Genomic DNA, 17932 nt, shown 5'->3' on the forward strand with positions numbered 1-17932 from the left:
CGAACGTTGGTGGAGTATATGCTGGGTTCCATTCTGGATGCTAGAGATGCAGGAGTGGATTAGATGCAGCTCTCCTGGAGCCTGCAGGCTAATAGGGAGGACGACTGTACACTAGGTAATACTGATACACAGCAGAAGCCCTCAGTGGCCCAAGAGAGGTGCCAAGCTACGGGGATTAGAGGAAGAAGGGCTCGGGGAAGACCTCACACACAGGTGCTCTGTTGCCTTCCCGATAACAGAATATCTTCCCAGCAGTTATAGCACATTTCTAATATCGTGATAGCTGCTGTGGTGAGGTGGGGTGATCACAGACACACCTATCCCATGGTCTCTTTGCTTACCTAATCTATGGGTCTCAGTCTTGTGTCACGACTTCTTTTAAAACAATGGCCCTAGCCAGCCCAGGAGGTGTTCTAGAAATCTAAAACAGATGGGTTTTAGAAATCAAAATGTTTTAGAAATCTCAGTCAAATGGGGACCCATTTGAGTGGCACAGTGATTGGGCACCTGCTGGCAAGGTCAGGGTGAGGTCAGGGATGCTAAACATCCTGCCAGGCCCAGGACAGTCTGGCTCAGTGAAAAATGGTGGCACATTGTACATGACTCTGAAGTGCCCTGCCTGACACTCAAGTAGGTGGAAAACTTGTGTATAATGCTCTGAGCCTAAAACCTAATCCCGTTTTATATGTAAACACAAAAGTATTTTCTGCTCAATTTTAATAAACACTGACTTTTCCAGGGGTGCAACTACTGTGTAAACCAAAGAACAATGTACTTTATTTTGTTTGGAATTTTGCCAAGGGTTGTTCAAGGGGTTGGAAATCATGTCACGGATGGCAACACTGTCAGATTTGATGCCCAATTTAACTTTCCTGTATCAGTCTGCATTTATAGCTGCTGCATTTGTATTGATTTAAACCTTATTTTTAAATGCCAAAAATAAAGAAAAAAGAGTTGACAATATATATGCTTTAAAGCAACCATAGCAACAGAGATTATACCCAGTGCTGAGGTGAGATGGGCGGGTGGTGAGACGATAAGTAACTTGAGGATGGGAGTTCTTTTAGGTACAGAGGTTGAGGAATCCTTTCTGCGGAGGGGATGTGAGGTGAAAAGTGAAGCATGACAGAGCTAGCCGTGCAAAGGCCCTGAGGTCGAAATAGCTGGGCATGTCTTAGGAACTGTCAGAACCCCCAGGTAACTGGAGTACAGGTGAGCAAGGGGAGCAAGGGCGGAGAGCATCAGGGATTGAGGCTTGAGAAGTGAAAAAGGGCCTTGAAACTGCAGTAAGGATTTTATTCTCTGAAAGTCACTGAGGGGTGTGAAGCAGGGGATGGCCTGGCCGAAATCATCTGTTAAAAAGATGAAGCTGCTGGGAAGGTTCGAGGTGAGCCTAGAATATTTTGCAGTGCCAGAAAGCAAAGAAGGCAGTCAACATGGAGACATTACACATGTCATTTTCCTGTCTGGAAAGCTTAAAGGGAGAGAATAAGTGCTCTGTAAATATTTATTGATACCCTGTGTTGATAGAAACTAATCAGAGAACAATGCATGGCAGTTCTGTATTGTGGATTTGTGTAGAGCTGCACTGTTCAATACAGTGTCACTAGCCATATGGGACTATTAAGCGCTTAAAATGTGACTAGTGCAACTGAGGAACTGAATTTTAATTTTATTTAACTTCAATTTACATTTAAAACCTGAAACTTGACTCAGTTATTAGAAAATGTTTAGGTGTGTTGAGAATAATTTGATAGCTCATTAATAATTTTATATTGATTGCATGTTGAATTGGTAATACTGTAGATATATTGGATCAAGTAAGAGACTTTATTAATATTACCAGTTCTTTTTACTTTTTAAAATGAGGCTACTAGAAAATTAAAAATTATATTCTGGCTTACATTATTATTATTATTTTTTTTTTTTTGCGGTACGCAGGTCTCTCACTGTTGTGGCCTCTCCCGTTGCGGAGCACAGGCTCCGGACGCGCAGGCTCAGCGGCCATGGCCAACGGGCCCATCTGCTCCGTGGCATGTGGGATCTTCCTGGACCAGGGCACAAACCCGTGTCCCCTGCATTGGCAGGCGGACTCTCAACCACTGCGCCACCAGGGAAGCCCACATTATTATTTTTTATTTTTATTTTATTTTTTTCTTGGCTGCAACGCAAGGCTTTCAGGATCTTAGTTCCCTGACCAGGGATTGAACCCGGGCCCTGGCAGTGAAAACGTGCCGAGTCCTAACCACTGAACCACCAGGGAATTCCCTCTTTATTGTTTTTTTTAAGTTTGTCTACCCTTAGTTTTTTTTTTTTTTAATTGAAATATAGTAGAGTTACAGTTTTGTGTTAATTTCATGTGTACAGCAAAACAATTCAGTTATACATACATATATATCTATTTTTTTTCAGATTCTTTTCCCTTATAGGTTATTACCTGGCTTACATTATATTTCTAGGAGACAGAGCTGCTCTAGATGTTTTAACGATGAGCCCTCAATGCTGTTTTCAACCATAAAAAAATCATTACACGGACAAGGAACTGTAGCGACTTCCACTGTTGAGATTTAATGTTCCAATTAAGTGGAGGCTATAAATGAGATTAATGGGAAAAATAAAGGCAAACCCTGGCCTGGGTGTTGATGAAATTAGAGGGTAACATGCCAACTTCTCCTTCCTCTTTGTCCTTAAATGCACTCCCTGCCTTTGTGTAGCGTTTCTTTTCTAAGGAAAGGGGGTAAGGTTCTGTAGTTCGCCCAGTCAGAACTTCTGGTCTCCCTTTTCCTGGTCCCCTTCCTGCCCTTCCTTCTCAGGGATTCACATCCCTTTACTCTCCATATCACCCATCTTCTCTGGAGAAACACAGGATAGAAATTTAACTCTAAAGCAGGCAACCTTTCTTTGTAAAGGGTCAGAGTAAATAATTTAGGCCTTGTGGCCATAGTCTCTGAGGCAACCCTTCAATTCTGCAGTCGTAGAGTGAAAATAGCCACAGACAATGTGTAAACAAATGCGCTGGGCTGTGTTCCAATAAAATTCGATTTATGGATACTGAAATTAGAATTTCATATAATTTTCCCATGTCATGAAATAGTCTTCTTTTGATTTTTTCCTAACTCTTTCAAAATGTAAAATCCATTCTAGACTCAAGGGCCATACGAAATCAGCCTGGCAGGATTGGCCCTCGGGTCCTGGTTTGCTGACCCGTCCCTAAAGTATAAGTGAAGACTCAGTGTAATGAGCTATCCTTTGGGGAATATTGGGGCCAGAAAGATCTTTTCATTCCTTCACCATACAGCTCAGTCCCAGCCAATTGTAAGTACTCAGTACTCTACCTGAGTGACTGAAATTTCAGGAGCCCTGTCAAGGTCGGGAGGTTAAACTCTGTAGATCATCCGAGGACCTGGATGGCTGGAGGGACTTCTGTGCAGTAATCACTCTCAGCGACAGTTCCCTGCTCGAGTCCCGTACTCTAAAGGGCCTGCTTTGGCCCTGGTCTGGCTTTAGCCTCCCCAAGGGATGAAGAATCTACAGAGCAATGGAGACATGCCCATTTGGAGACTCACCCCTTCCTCCATGCTTCAGGTATTGGGACCCCATAACTCCCTGCCCAGATGAACTCAAGTCCACTTTTATGCTGGTGTGGCCTCTACCCTGGGTCCATTCTCCTGTGCAGAGACCACACTGCCAATGTGCTCACACTTGGGCCAAGGGATGGCCAAGCGGCTGCTGTTTGCACAGGGTGCAGTGGAGCTTGGAAGCACGGACTAGGGCTGTGTGTGTTGCGGTGAGCAGGGGCAGGGGCTGGGCCTGGGATAGAGGGCCAGGGGTGGCTTCTTCTGTCTGGCTGTGTTAGGCATAGAATTTTAAATGTAAACCTGACTAGGTAATTATGATGGTATATTTGTCATGGCAGCAGGATAAGCGATATTTTAATCAAGAGTTTGTTAGGTTGACTTATAACTTAAATATTTAGACATACAGTCTTTGGGCCTCCATTTATATCCTCACGCTAAACTCTGCAAATGTTAGGGTAGGCCTGCTTCCACAGTTGCGTTAACTTTGCAATGGAGGTGGAGGGTGGGTGGGAGTCAGTGGTGTGGTAAAGCTGACTTGTACTGGCTGCTGAGAGCCCATTGTGTGCCTCTATTCCCAACTCCATGTTCAGTGACGCCACGTTGGTAGCTTGAAGTTGGTCAAGGTAGGAGTATTTACGCCATGGAAATGGCAATGCCATGAATCAGAGTTTTTGGCTTTTTTGTTTGTTTTGAGAACTGGTTGCTAAGCATTTACCAGCACACCACACGCCGTGTAACTGGCCATTGTTTGTGACAGAGACTAGCTTGTCCCCTCCTTGCCCCGTAGAGAGTCCTCATTTACTACATGAAGAGAGAAGACCCGGAGAGATTTTCAAGGGACACGTTCAGCAGAAAAGTGTGATGGAAGCTTACTGAATCATTCACTCATTTGTAAGAATTTCTGAAATAAACCAAGTTCCTGGTTGTCCCGAGCCACATGCTTGCATAACGCCAAGCTCTGATCCTTAGGGCAGCATTTGTATAGAGAGGCCCCACTTTAGACTGGGGCTGCTGATTTTGATCAGCTCTAGCAAGACATGAACATTCCCAGCCTCATACCTTGTGTTTGCAGAATACCTCTCAATTCAGATAAGCATGTAACGTTTTCATGGTGAGAATTCATATGCACATGGTGAATCCCTAGATTCCTTTCCCTGAAAGTACTAGTAGTAGCAAAAGCTATGGGTTTCTCCTCTTGTTTTCCATGCCTGCCCTCTGATGGTGAATTGAGAGAAATACAGGTAATTCCCATGAATGCCGTAGATTCCGGAAGACAGGTTTGCAAACGCAGCTACCTGCTGGGCCAGTGTAGAAGAATGAAGATGGCAGGGTGTGAGAAGAATGGGGAGTTGTGGGGTGTATTGGAGAACTCAGGGCCCGTCTAAAAGGGAATGACCCTACTGACTCAGGGTGGAAGGCTACTCCTAAGATTATGCATCTAGACAGAGGTCATAGCCTAGGAGCCTACAGATGGATGTCTTCTGTTTGGCCTTCACAGTGTAGATCCATGCAGTGTTTCAAAATAGTTGCGTACATTAAATTTTTTTTATTTCCAGAATTTTGGTAAATATCTGAATATTTGGGGTTAAAATCAAAAGCAAATGGGGACCAGTCTTGAAGTTTCCCTGAGCAGACAAAACCAGCTTAGTCATTAATTTAGCTTAATTACCAGTTACCATGAAGACACTGCCTTCTCACTATATGAGCTGTTTTGTAACGTTGTACCCTTGAAACTCATTCCAGGTTTGGCTTGAGGGCTCCCAGTTTGCAAACTGTCTTTTTGATGTTGTGCACAATATATATATATATTTTTTACTAATTACTACTTCTGTGATTCATAGGTTTTGTTTTGGCTATTTCTGAACCTTTAGCATGGGCAACCCCAAGTTCACACTGCCACATGGCAATAATTGGGTGATATAAAAACTATTAGAGAAATTTTGAAAATGGCAACTGACATTCAAGAGCAAGTTACTGTAATTTTCCCAAAGCAAGAATTATCTCTACAACATCCCTGACAGACGTGGCCATATGTTTTATGCTTTAGGAATTCCAGAAATAGGGAATCCATTATTTTTCATTTGCTTTTAATTTTTTATTATAAGACATTTCATACAAACAAAACCACGTGCGTGTACACACACACACACACACACACACACACACACACACACACTATAAGGTATGTAGTATAATAAAATAAACAGCCTCCTCTCCACCATCTATCTTAAGAAATAGAACATTACCAATGCTTTTGAAAGCTACCTGTGTTCTATCTCTGTTGAATCCTCTCTCTCCCCACTGAGGGTAAATACCATTTGTTTTCCTTACCATTCCCTTGCTAAACTTAGTTATTCTGAGAATAATTCTAATAATTTGTTTATTGTCACTTTGGGTTTTTCTAGGTAGAGAATCATTTCATTTGAGAAAATTAACTGTTATTTGTTCTTTTCCAATCCTTGTTTCTCATTTCTTTTTCTTGAATTTTTGTACTGATTAGGTTCTCTGATTCAGCAGTGCTGAGAAGTGGTAATAGTAGGGGCATCCTTGTTTTATTCCTGATTTTTTTAAATGTTTGTTTCATTGTTAACTATGTTTGCTGTAGGTTTTGATAGGCACACTTAGTCAAGTAAATTCCCTTCTATTCCTAATTTGCTAAGAATAGCAATTATGAATGGTTGTTGACCGTGATCAAATGAACCTTTTCTGCAACTATTAAGGTGATAATATGTTTATCTTTAACTTTTTATTATGTAATGTACACAAAATTAGAGAGAATGTTATAATGAATCCTCATGACCCATCATCCAAATTCAACAGTGATCAATTTCCTGCCATTCTTGTACCATCTCCTCCCCCACTTTTTTTGCTTTTTTTGGGTATTTGAAAGTAATTCCCAGGCATCATGTAATTTAATCTGTAAGTACAGGAATGTGTACCTCTAACAGATAAGGACTTTTTTTTTTAAATCTATTTTATTTTTTTATTTTTGGCTGTGCTGGGTCTTCGTTTCTGTGCGAGGGCTTTCTCTAGTTGTGGCAAGCGGGGGCCGCTCTTCATCACGGTGCGCGGGCCTCTCATTATCGCGGCCTCTCCTGTTGTGGAGCACAGGCTCCAGATGTGCAGGCTCAGTAGCTGTGGCTCACGGGCCTAGTTGCTCCGCGGCATGTGGGATCCTCCCAGACCAGGGCTCGAACCCGTGTCCCCTGCATTGGCAGGCAGATTCTCAACTGCGCCACCAGATAAGCCCCCTGGCAGGAGTCCTTTAGACCCAACCAGGTTGTCAATTACTTGCCGCGCAGTCTTAATTTGGATGTTTGGTGGTCGTCTGGGTGGATCTTTTCAAGTCCAGAGAGAGCAATAGGAGAATGAGAAAGACTGAGGGGGAAAAGCCTTGGCCTCAGTGCGCTTCTTCGCGGCCAGAGAACTGGTCTCTGCCAGATCCTGCAGGCGATGTCAGCTGCCACTTAACGGGCTACTTGAATCTACATGGCTCAGGGTAAGTCCCAGCCACCCTTCAGAGGGGAGCCATAGCCCAACAGGCGGATCGAGATTATGGCCTTGGAGGCCCCGCATTGGGTGCCAGGAAAGATGTTGCAGGAAAGAGAGTGGGGTGCGAGAGGATGGTCACATCCCAAGTCATGTCTGAGTCCCTGGGATGGCCGCCAAGTGTGGGGTCTTGGCTTCATGCAGGCAAGAATTCAAGAGCAAGACATATTAAAGTGAAAGAAGTTTTATTCAGGGAGATACACACTCCATAGACAAGAGTGTGGGCCATCTTGGAAGACAAGAGGCCCAGATAAGGACTTTTAAGAAGCACAGCCACAATACCCATGATTACTCCCCCACCCCATAATAATAATTCTTTAATATCATCTAATATCCAGTGTGAGTTCAGTTTTTCCTGATTTTCCAAATTATTGTAATTTTTTTTGTTGGTTTATTTGAACCAGGATGCAAAAAGGTGCACACATTTCATTTCGTTAGTGTGTTTCTTAAATCTCTTTTAGGCTGTAAATTTTTTCTCTTCTTTTTAAAAATGCTATTTATTTGGTGAAGAAACTAATTCATTTGTACTATAGGGTGTCTTGCCTTCTGTTTTTATCTGATTTAATTTTGAACTGTTATTTACATGTTATTCCATCCCTTGTGTTTCTGAAAACTAATAATTAGAAGCAGAGACTTGATTAGAGTTAGGATCTTCCTTTTCTTTTTAAAAAATGTTTAAAATTTTAAAATATTTATTTAGCAAAATATCTCTATAGGTGGTGCTGTGTACTTCCTATTTCGTCACATCAGGAGATACATAATATCCGATTGTCTCACCTTTAGTGATCTTAATGCTAATCAACTTGTTCAGGTGGCATCAGCCTAACCCATCTATTACAGTCTCCCATTCACCTTTCACGCCATGCTTTTGGTAGCCATTGTTGATCATTATCGCTATGATTTCATTAGAGATTGCAAAATAGTCATTTTCTAAGTCATTAACTCTTCCTACATTTATCATTTGTGATTTTTCTGTAAAGAAGAATTTAATCAATTATTTGTTTACCGTGAAAAAGAGTCTGAATGGGAAAGGCAAGATAAATGCTGGATTCTTTTTAAGTGTCAATTTCAGAATGAGTTGACATCCTAGCAACTCCAAAGACATCCAATGATGGCTTTATAAAATTATCATTACAAATCAATGTATTTTTATATGTTTGTTGTGTGTTTTTTTAAATAATATTCTTTTTTCTTGTTTTTAAACCCCACATTTGTTTACTTATTTATTTTTGCCTGTGTTGGGTCTTCGTTTCTGTGTGAGGGCTTTCTCTAGTTGTGGCAAGCGGGGGCCACTCTTCATCGCAGTGCACGGGCCTCTCACTATCATGGCCTCGCTTGTTGCGGAGCACAGGCTCCAGACGCGCAGGCTCAGTAGTTGTGGCTCACGGGCCTAGTTGCTCCACGGCATGTGGGATCTTCCCAGACCAGGGCTCGAACCCGTGTCCCCTGCATTAGCAGGCAGATTCTCAACCACTGCACCACCAGGGAAGCCCTATTTGTTGTGTTTTTTAAAGTATACTTTTATATATTTGGTGTTTCAATCTATTGAAATAATAATTGTTATTTTTTAATTGAAGTATAGTTGAATTACAATATTGTGTTAGTTTTAGGTACACAGCAAAGTGATTCAGTTATACATATGCATATTTTTTTCAGATTATTTTCCATTGTAGGTAATATTATAAGATACTGAATATAATTCCCTGTGCTATACAGTAAATCCTTGTTGCTTATCTGTTTTATGTATAGTGGTGTGTATATGTTAATCCCAAACCCCTGATTTATCCCTCCCCTCATCACTTTCCCCCTTGGTAACCATAAGTTTGTTTTCTATGTCTGTGAGTCTGTTTTGTATGTATTGATAGATTCATTTGTATTAGTTTTTAGATTCCACATATTAGTGATATCGTATTTGTCTTTCTCTGTCTGACTTCACTAAGTATACTGTTCTCTAGGTCCATCCATGTTGCTGCAAATGGCAGTATTTCATTCTTCATTATTCTTTTCAATGCTTAAATTTTCCCATCTTTGGCCAGCAGGAGCTTCTTCAAGCTGTCCCAGTGTACTGCTGAGATGCCCCCAGTAGCCTTTGACATGTTCCTTGATTTCTGTTACGACAAGATATACCAGGATCTTTTTGTATATTTCCTTCCCCAGATGTGGCAAAATTTGTCCAAAGAGCCCTGGTTCCTTTTAAAGGGTAATAATATTTATACACCATAATCTTGGGGTTAGGGGTATATATTGATTCTACTCTTTTCAGAATAACCATACCAATATTACAACAGACAACAAGACCGTTGAATGCAGCTTTGATTCCTTTTGATCTTTTTTTTTTTTAACCCTGTGATCTATCCTACTAGGGTGTACAGTCAAAATACTGTGTTTAAAGTCACTTGAGGGACTTCCCTGGGGGTCCAGTGGTTAAGACTCTGCACTCCCAAGGCAGGGGGCCCAGGTTCCATCGCTGGTCCGGGAACTAGATCCCACATGCACGTCACAGCTAAGAGCCTGCCTGCCGCAACGAAGATCCCAAGTGCAGCAATTAAGACCCGGCGCAGGCAAATAAATAAATATTTAAAAAAAAAAGAAAGGAAGAAAAGAAAGGATCACACCTGAAACTTACATGATATTGTAAGTCAACTATACTTCAATAAAAATAAATAAATAAATAAAATAAAGTCACTTGAAATAATTCTGTGTAGTTATGCTACCAGACTGACAAAGAATTAGATTATTTTGTTTGTTTTAGTTTTAATTTTCAGGGGTTGCTTTTTATTTTTTGATTCAATTTTGTGTTTTATTTATGCAAAATATTTATATGATTCCAAAGTCAAACCATTGTTAAAAAAGAAAATCCAACTGAGTAAATTTTGAAGATCTTATAGGCTTTATTCAGTGATTCATGAATCAGGCAGCATCCCATCTAGCAGATAGAAAGGAGCTCCAAGAAGCTGTACAAAATGAAAGACTTTTATAGGCAGAAGGGAGCAGGAACAAAGAAGTTACACTAGTCAAAAAAGTGGGTTGGTTATTGCAGGGTTACTTTCCTTTAGGGGATGACAGGGGTCTGTCAGGCAGATTACCTAACTAGTGCTGAATAGGCAATTTCTGATTGACTGGTTTAAGACGCTATTTCTGGTAGAGTCAAACTCGTAATTAAGTTAAGTCTTGGTTTGGTGACATGGAGCTTAGCATAAGCAACCCTATTTTAGTCCTGTTTTATTCCTTTTAATACCGTAATACAAAGTACATTCAGAGAACTTTAGCTTCTACCTTATCCCAGCCCATCTGTTCTCTTCCCCCCCTTTTATATGACCGTTAATTATTAGGTTTTGGTTTATCTGTTCTTTGCTGCAATGACTTTTGACACTAACCACCAAGAGTTAGGCCAGACTTCATGGGTTAAGAGCACAGTGCTCCACAGACTAGCCTCACTTCAGACACCAGCCAAAGCTAGGGGGTTTCCAGGGATCCCCCACTTCTGAATAACTGGCTATAGATTTGGGGGTTCTCACGACCCAAACAGGTTTGATAATTTGCTAGTGACTCACAAAGCTCAGGAAAGTTCTATAGTTGCAATTACGGTTTTATTATCGCAAAAGGGATACAAGTCAGAACCAGTCAGAAGAAGAGATGCGTAGGGTGAGGTCTGGGAGGGTCCCCAGTGGGAAGCTTGCTGTGTCCTCTCCCTGTGGCATCAGGACAAGTCACCCTCCCAGCACACTGATGTGTACTGATATGCGTACAGTGTTGTCAACCAGGGAAGCTCACTCGAGGTATCAATACATTTTATTGTTTTTTTATTGGGATTTCATTATGTAGGCATGATTAATTGAATCATTAGCCATATGATTGAATTCAATCTCTAGTCCCCCCTCCCTGGAGATCTGGTTGCTATCACCTGGTACAAAGCCTCAACCCTCTAATCACATGGTTATTCTTTCTGGGTAGCCAACCCCCATACTGAGTCATTTCCTTAGATAAACTACCTAGTGGCCCACTGTCAGGGAGGAAAACATTTTCGTCTACCCTTCTAGGTTCTTCTGACTTGTGTAAGAATTAAATGGACAATGAGGTGGATTAACAGGAGAAAATCAAACAAAAGTTTAATAACAGGTATACCTGAGAGAGACCCAAGAAAACAGAGTAACTCACCAAGGCCCTCACCTTAAATACCATCTTCAGCTAAAGACAAAAGAGGATGTTAGGGGTAGTAGTTTGGGACCTCAAAGGGGAGAAAGGGAATTCACATGGATATGGAAAAGCAAATGTTTGGTAAACAAATGTTTGCTGGGCCATGCAGAGACCATGGGACACAGAGTGGACTCTGATCTCGGGGTCTTGCTGGGTCTCCCCCATCACAACTAGCCCATATTCTTTGTAAATATTTCTGGCGATGGCTCTATTCCGGGAACAGGCCCTTTATCCAAATTCCTTCAGGCAGTTCAAAGGGTGGTGACAAGACAAACTTCCTGAGTCTTCTGTTTTTTAAAAACAATCAGCCAAATGAATCCTCATGCCCAAGAGACATATTTTGGGGCAACAAAGTTTGCTCCCCTATGCCACCAAGAGTCATGTTAGCATAAGCTCTGGGGTGGTCTGAAGAGCCGTCATGAATAATAAAGACATTCCTAGCACTCAGGAAATTCTCAGGGAGGCTGACTCCCAGGAATGGGAGACAATGGCCAGCCAGATCCTTGATTATATAGGAATTGCTTATTCAGTTTTGAATATGTAAATGTATTTTTTCTTTAATGTGTAAATTTAATTGAGTACATTAATGCCTTTTTAACATTAAGCACACTTTGAATTCCTAGGATAAACTCAACTTGGTAATGAATATATTTTTCATGGGTTGCTGGATTCAGTTCGCCCATATTTTATTTATGATTTTTTATCTATGTTAACCTTGATTATTTTATCAGTGTATGCTTTTAAAAATGTTTTTAATTGGGATATAATTGATTTACAATGTTGGTTAGTTTCAGGTATACAGCAAAGTGAATCTGTTATACAAATACATGTATCCACTCTTTTTTAGATTCTTTTCCCTTATAGGCCATTACAGAGTATTGAGTAGAGTTCCCTGTGCTATACTGTAGGTCCTTATTAGTTATCTGTTTTATATATAGTAGTGTGTATATGTCAGTCCCAATCTTCCAATTTATCCCTACATCCCCCTTACCCTCCAGTAACCATAAGTTTATTTTCTACATCTGTAACTCTATTTTGGTTTTGTAGATAAGTTCATTTGTAGCCTTTTTTTAGATTCCACATATAAGTGATATCATATGATATTTGTCTTCGTCTGACTTACTTCATTTATATGAGAATCTCTAGGTCCATCCATGTTGCTGCAAATGGCATTATTTTGTTCTTTTTTATGGCTGAGTAATATTCCATTATATATATGTACCACATCTTCTTTATCCATTCCTCTGTTGATGGACATTTAGGTTGCTTCCATGTCCTGGCTATTGTGAATAGTGCTTCAATGAACATTGGGGTGCATGTATCTTTTCCACTTATGGTTTCCTCCAGATATATGCCCAGGAGTGGGATTGCTGGATCATATGGTAGCTCTATTTTTAGTTTTTTAAGGAACCTCCATACTGTTCTCCATAGTGGCTGTACCAGTTTGCATTCCCACCAATAGTGTAGGAGGGTTCCCTTTCCTTCACACCCTCTCCAGCATTTATTGTTTGTAGACTTTTTGATGATGGCCATTCTGACCAGTGTGAGGTGATACCTCATTGTAGTTTTAATAATTAGGGATGTTGAGCATCTTTTCATGTGCTTTTTAACCATCTGTATGTCTTCTTTGGAGAAATGTCTATTTAGATCTTCTGCCCACTTTTTTTTTGGTGGCTTCTTTTTACTTATGCAGATACTTTTATCCAATGCCAAAGAGGCTTGTAGACAATTTTAACAGCCAAGTGTCCAAAATGCAGTGATATATGCACAGAGAAACTAGGTAGGGGGAGGTTTTTAGGAAAACCCAGACACTCGGCTGTGAGCACAGGGAAAGCAGAGGCCTGAGTCTTTGCGCAGTTTCCTAGTAGTAAATGTTGTTTGTCGGATCGGTTTTTCTTTCCAACACTGTGACAGGAGCTTAAGGATGGAGGACACCACTGACCTCAGGGGAAACAAAAACAGGCCTCATTTTCCAGGACCAGAAGACCCACCATGTCTCTCCCGGGGGCCTCTCCCAGGGCCTCGCTTCAGCCTGGTCCTCAAGGTGGGTAGAGAGACTGCAGGTGTGATGGGGGATCACCTGAAAGGCAGCTTCTTGGGGAAATCCTTTTAAAGAAGCGTGTGTCATAGCCCAGGGGTCCCAGTAACATCCGCCCAGTTCAGAACATCTCCGCTGGCTGGGCCTCTTAGGAGGAAAGGGATGGAGGAAGGCATAAAAATGCCTCAGCGGACTTTCCCTCGGGACGTGGACCCTCCAGGGCGGCTGCACCTGCATGAGCTCTGAGACCCCGTTCCTGGGGGACAGCCCTTCTGGGGGAAAACTTGAGAAATGTGGTCCTCATGCCTAGCTCACCCTGTAGTGGAGCTGGGTGCGTGGGGCTCAGAGAGGAGCAGAGGCTGTTCCAGCGTCGCTCAGACGGTGGATGGGACGCCGAGGGCTCCTGTGCAGCCTCCTTCCCTGGGGCCCTTGTTGCCTCGGACAGGAAGATGGTTTGACTTCTGGAGAACCTGTCATTAGGTCATCTGGTCCAGGACTTTCCAAAATGGAGGACAGTGAGCTCCTGGTGGCCTGGGTCCTGGTGGCCTCGTCCAGCGAGCAGGGCAGCTATGCCAGCTCACAGCCTGGAGCCAGGCCTGGGGCCGAAGCCTCATTTCCGTGCCCCACATGCCGGGCCTCCGCCATGCCACCGGCATCCCCAGGCCTCCCGGGGCCTCGGTCGGTGGCCCCGCCCCTTCCGGCTCTTCTACCCATTTTTTGATTGGGTTGTTTGTTATTTTCATATTGAGCTGTATGAGCTATTTGTATATTTTGGAGATTAATCCCTTGTCAGTTGCTTCATTTGCAAATATTTTCTCCCATTCTGAGGGTTTTCTTTTCATTTTGTTTATGTTTCCTTTGCTGTGCAAAAGCTTTTAAGTTTAATTAGGTCCTATTCGTTTACTTTCGCTTTTATTTTCATTATTCTAGGAGGTGGATCAAAAAAGATCTTGCTGTGATTTATGTCAGAGAGTGTTCTTCCTATGTTTTCCTCTAAAAGTTTTATAGTATCCAGCCTTACGTTTAGGTCTTTAATCTATTTTGAGTTAATTTTTGTGTGTGGTGTTAGGGTGTGTTCTAATTTCATTCTTTTACGTGTAGCTGTCCAGTTTTCCCAGCACCACTTATTGAAGAGACTGTCTTTTCTCCATTGTATTTCTTGCCTCCTTTGTCATAGATTAGGTGACCATAAGTGCATGGGTTTATCTCTGGACTTTCTATCCTGTTCCATTGATCTAGATTTCTGTTTTTGTGCCAGTACCATATTGTGTTGATGACTGTAGCTTTCTAGTATAGTCTGAAGCCAGGGAGCCTGATTCCTCCAACTCTGTTTTTCTTTCTCAGGATTGCTTTGTCTATTCATGGTCTTTTGTATCAATGTGTGCTTTTGATGTCAAGGTTATAATAGCTTCAAAGAATAAAAATGGGAGTTTGAAATATTTGTTCCTTGAAAGGTTGGTGGAACTCACCTGTAAATCCATCTAGTCTGGCTGGTGTTTAACTGTGGAGAAAATTTTAAACTACTGCCTGAGTTTCTTTAATGATTATAAATCTATTTAAATTTTCAGCTGAGTCAGTTTTATCAGGTTAGATTTTTCTGGAAATTTATTCATTTATTTATATTTAAAATTTTACTGGTATAATATTGTTCACAATACTTTCTTATTCCTTTATTCTTTTTTTTTTTTTTTGCAGTTTTTAAAAGGAAGATTTATTCAACAAGTTTCACTTAGCGCAATACACCTAAAAGGAAAATCACAATACAATGAAAAGATTTAAATCAAGGCCTCAGAATTTCAAACAAACACCAAGACCAAAATCCTAAAGTATTGGTATTGCGTCTCAAATTTTCCCCATTAACTTAAAAAAAAAAGCTTAAACTTACGTGCCATAGAGGTTATTAAATGAAACTAGAATTAACAAACATGCCAAATGTTTCACTTTTAATTGTAGACACAGCTCCTATATTGAGTTTCACAAAAAAGCATGTCTTTCAACAATGCATCCAAACAGTGTTCAATGTAATGTGGTGTAAGCAACATTTAACATAATTCAACTGCTTTAACCTAAATACACCTACTGCTTAAGTACATCCTACAATATAACTAACTTGAGAAAAGCTGAAAATTATTTAACAGTAACAGATTACTCAACCTAGTTACATCCTAAATGAATGTTTGTGTTCAAAAATACTGAACCTTAAGTCTTTAAAACAATCCTGATTTCCACTTAAGAGTAAGCATAAACCACAAGTTTGTATTGCAAAACTGTTAAAACTTAAGTTTTGTAAAAAATGTTGACCAAGAGTCAGTGATCAGGATCAATTACATTCCCCATCCACCACTCATACTGGACATGCTAGACATCCCTCCCATTCCGTTCACTCCCATAGATGCTCGGCTTCCACTACTGTAGTAGCTGCTGTTCACTGTTCCTTGGCTGCCTATGCAATGTTTGATTGAAAATCACTGGAGTTTTCCTGTAAAACTTGGTCATATCCACTCATGCTGCTCTGGCCACCATAGCCGCCTCCATAACCACCACTCAGCTGCTGGCTGGCTGGGCCGCCATAACTGGACTGGTTTGCATAAGCACCACCGCTTGCTCCTGCTGTAGAATTCAAGAAGAGTTCTACATATCTGTGTTCGTAAGCACCACCGCTTGCTCCTGCTGTAGAATTCAAGAAGAGTTCTACATATCTGTGTTGCATATTTGCTTTGTCTTTTGACATAGCTGCCACAGCATCTTCATGAGTTGCAAACTCGACATCTGCTTCACCAGTTACTCTGCCATCGGGACCAATTTCAATATGTACTCTCACAGGGTTGAGTGGTGAAAAAAAATTATAAATGTCATTCTCAGTAGCTCTGTAAGGTAATCCCCGCATGTGTACACAGTGTCCTGTTGTGCTCTGGAAAGTAGAGCCACCATCCCCGTATCTGTGATCTGACATTCCTGAAAAACAATAATTGAGGTCTCTTCCAAATCTATCTGACCCAAATCCATAGCCATCATTATAGCCATTATAATCATCATAGCCTCCATAACCTCCACCGTACGCACCACGCCTCATCCTTTCAAAGCCAGCTCCTCTTCCAATGCTGTTATACCCTCTGCCAGCCCCAGGTCTGTCATAGGGACCTGGCCGCTGCATGGCCATAAGTTTTCGTGGTGGATCATAGTGAGTTCTAACTTCAGCTCGACTGCTCTTAAAGATTTCGATATACCTGTGCCCTATTCTTTCCTTGTGTTTCTTTAGAGCCTTTTCAGCTATTTCCTGTGAAGCAAACTGCACGAAGGCCTCCCCCGTACTCCTCCCCTGGAAGTCCACCGGCAATGTTATCCCATTTGGCACGATTTCCAACCCTGAGAAGAACTGAACAATCTCTTCCTTGCTACATCCAAAGGGGAGTCCTCTAAGCCGTACAAAGCCATCATTGGCCGTGTCAGGACTATTTGGACCAGTATGCTTCAACACCCAATCCATTTCAACGTTGTTTGACTTGAATACTTCAACATATCTGTGTCCCATAGTTTCTCTGTCTTTTTTCAGGGCCAATTTGACTTCATCTTCTGATTCAAGTTCAACAAAAGCCTCGCCACTCGGTCTGCCTTCTCTGGTGTAGATGAAACGAATACCTTGAGCCCCATTTTGAATTTTGCAGTCAGAAAAAAACCGCTGCACTTCGTCGGCCGAACAAGACCAAGGCAAGCCCCGGACCTTCACCACGAATCCCTCGCCGCCTTCGGTGCCCAACATCATCGTCTCTTAGGGGGTCCTGGCATCGAAACAGCCTGCACACACAACTTCGGCGCGGCTGAGACGAAAATCCCTTTATTCTTAAAGTTTAAATTTTTATTTTGAAATAAGTTCAAACCTACAGAAACATTGTAAGAAATATACTAAAGAACTATATTCTTTACTTAGATTTTCCCACTGTTAATATTTTGCCATATTTGCTATATCATTCCCCCCACCCCTGTGTTAAAAAACAAAATTCAACTGAGTAATTTTGAAGATCTAATTGACTTTATTCAATGGTTCGTGAATTGGGCAGCATCTCATCTAGTAAACAGAAGGGCACTCTGAGGGGCTGTACAGAATAGAAGGTTTTTACAAGTAGAAGGAGGGAGGGGCAACGAGGCTATTAACAAGAGAAAGCAGAGGATTGTTTCAGGCCAGGTCACCTTCTTTGTGGGGAAGGGCGAGGGTCTATCATACATTTTACCTCTGCTTCTTTGGAGGACTAGAGGGGTAACACAGGACAGATTACCTCATTGGTGCTGACCAGAAAAAATCCCAGACTGCGGATTAAGACAACATCCTTGGGGAAGGTCAAAACCACAGTTAGGTCAGGTATTAAATCTAGATTTGATATCATGAGCTTTAACACAAGTGATGCCATTTTAGTCCTGTGGTTTTCTCTTTAACACACTCTCTCTCTATTTTTTCTTTTTTTCTCCTGAATCATTTGAGACTAAGTTGCAGATAATCATGCCTCTTCGTAGGTTAGTACTTCCGTATTTATTTTCTAAGAATAAGGGTACTCTCTTACATAACTACAGGGAA

At 41.5% G+C, this 17932-nt stretch overlaps 1 protein-coding gene across 2 annotated transcripts; it reads right to left on the reverse strand.

The window, feature by feature from the left end:
• Positions 1-15057: 15057 nt before the first annotated feature.
• Positions 15058-17157, reverse strand: LOC132520900 (heterogeneous nuclear ribonucleoprotein H-like). Of its 2 annotated transcripts, none has more exons than XM_060149734.1 (2): positions 16411-17157; positions 15058-16317 (listed from the first exon to the last, which is right to left on the reverse strand). In XM_060149734.1, exons 1-2 carry the CDS (start codon positions 17123-17125, stop codon positions 15806-15808), a joined length of 1227 nt encoding a protein of 408 aa, XP_060005717.1. In that variant the 5' UTR covers positions 17126-17157; the 3' UTR covers positions 15058-15805. The 2 variants fall into 2 exon arrangements, with proteins under 2 accessions (XP_060005717.1, XP_060005718.1); XM_060149735.1 differs by having other exon boundaries at positions 15058-15806; positions 15857-17157.
• Between the last annotated feature and the right edge of the window lie 775 nt (positions 17158-17932).

This window comes from Lagenorhynchus albirostris, chromosome 5 (assembly GCF_949774975.1).
Source record: "Lagenorhynchus albirostris chromosome 5, mLagAlb1.1, whole genome shotgun sequence".
NCBI classification, from domain to species: domain Eukaryota; kingdom Metazoa; phylum Chordata; class Mammalia; order Artiodactyla; family Delphinidae; genus Lagenorhynchus; species Lagenorhynchus albirostris.

Coding starts and splice junctions, on each gene's coding strand:
- LOC132520900 (XM_060149735.1), bottom strand. CDS start 17,125: ATGATGTTGGGCACCGAAGGCGGCGAGGGATTCGTGGTGAAGGTCCGG. Junction 15,807..15,856: donor AGAGCAGCATGAGTGGATAT/GACCAAGTTTTA, acceptor AAACATTGCATA/GGCAGCCAAGGAACAGTGAA.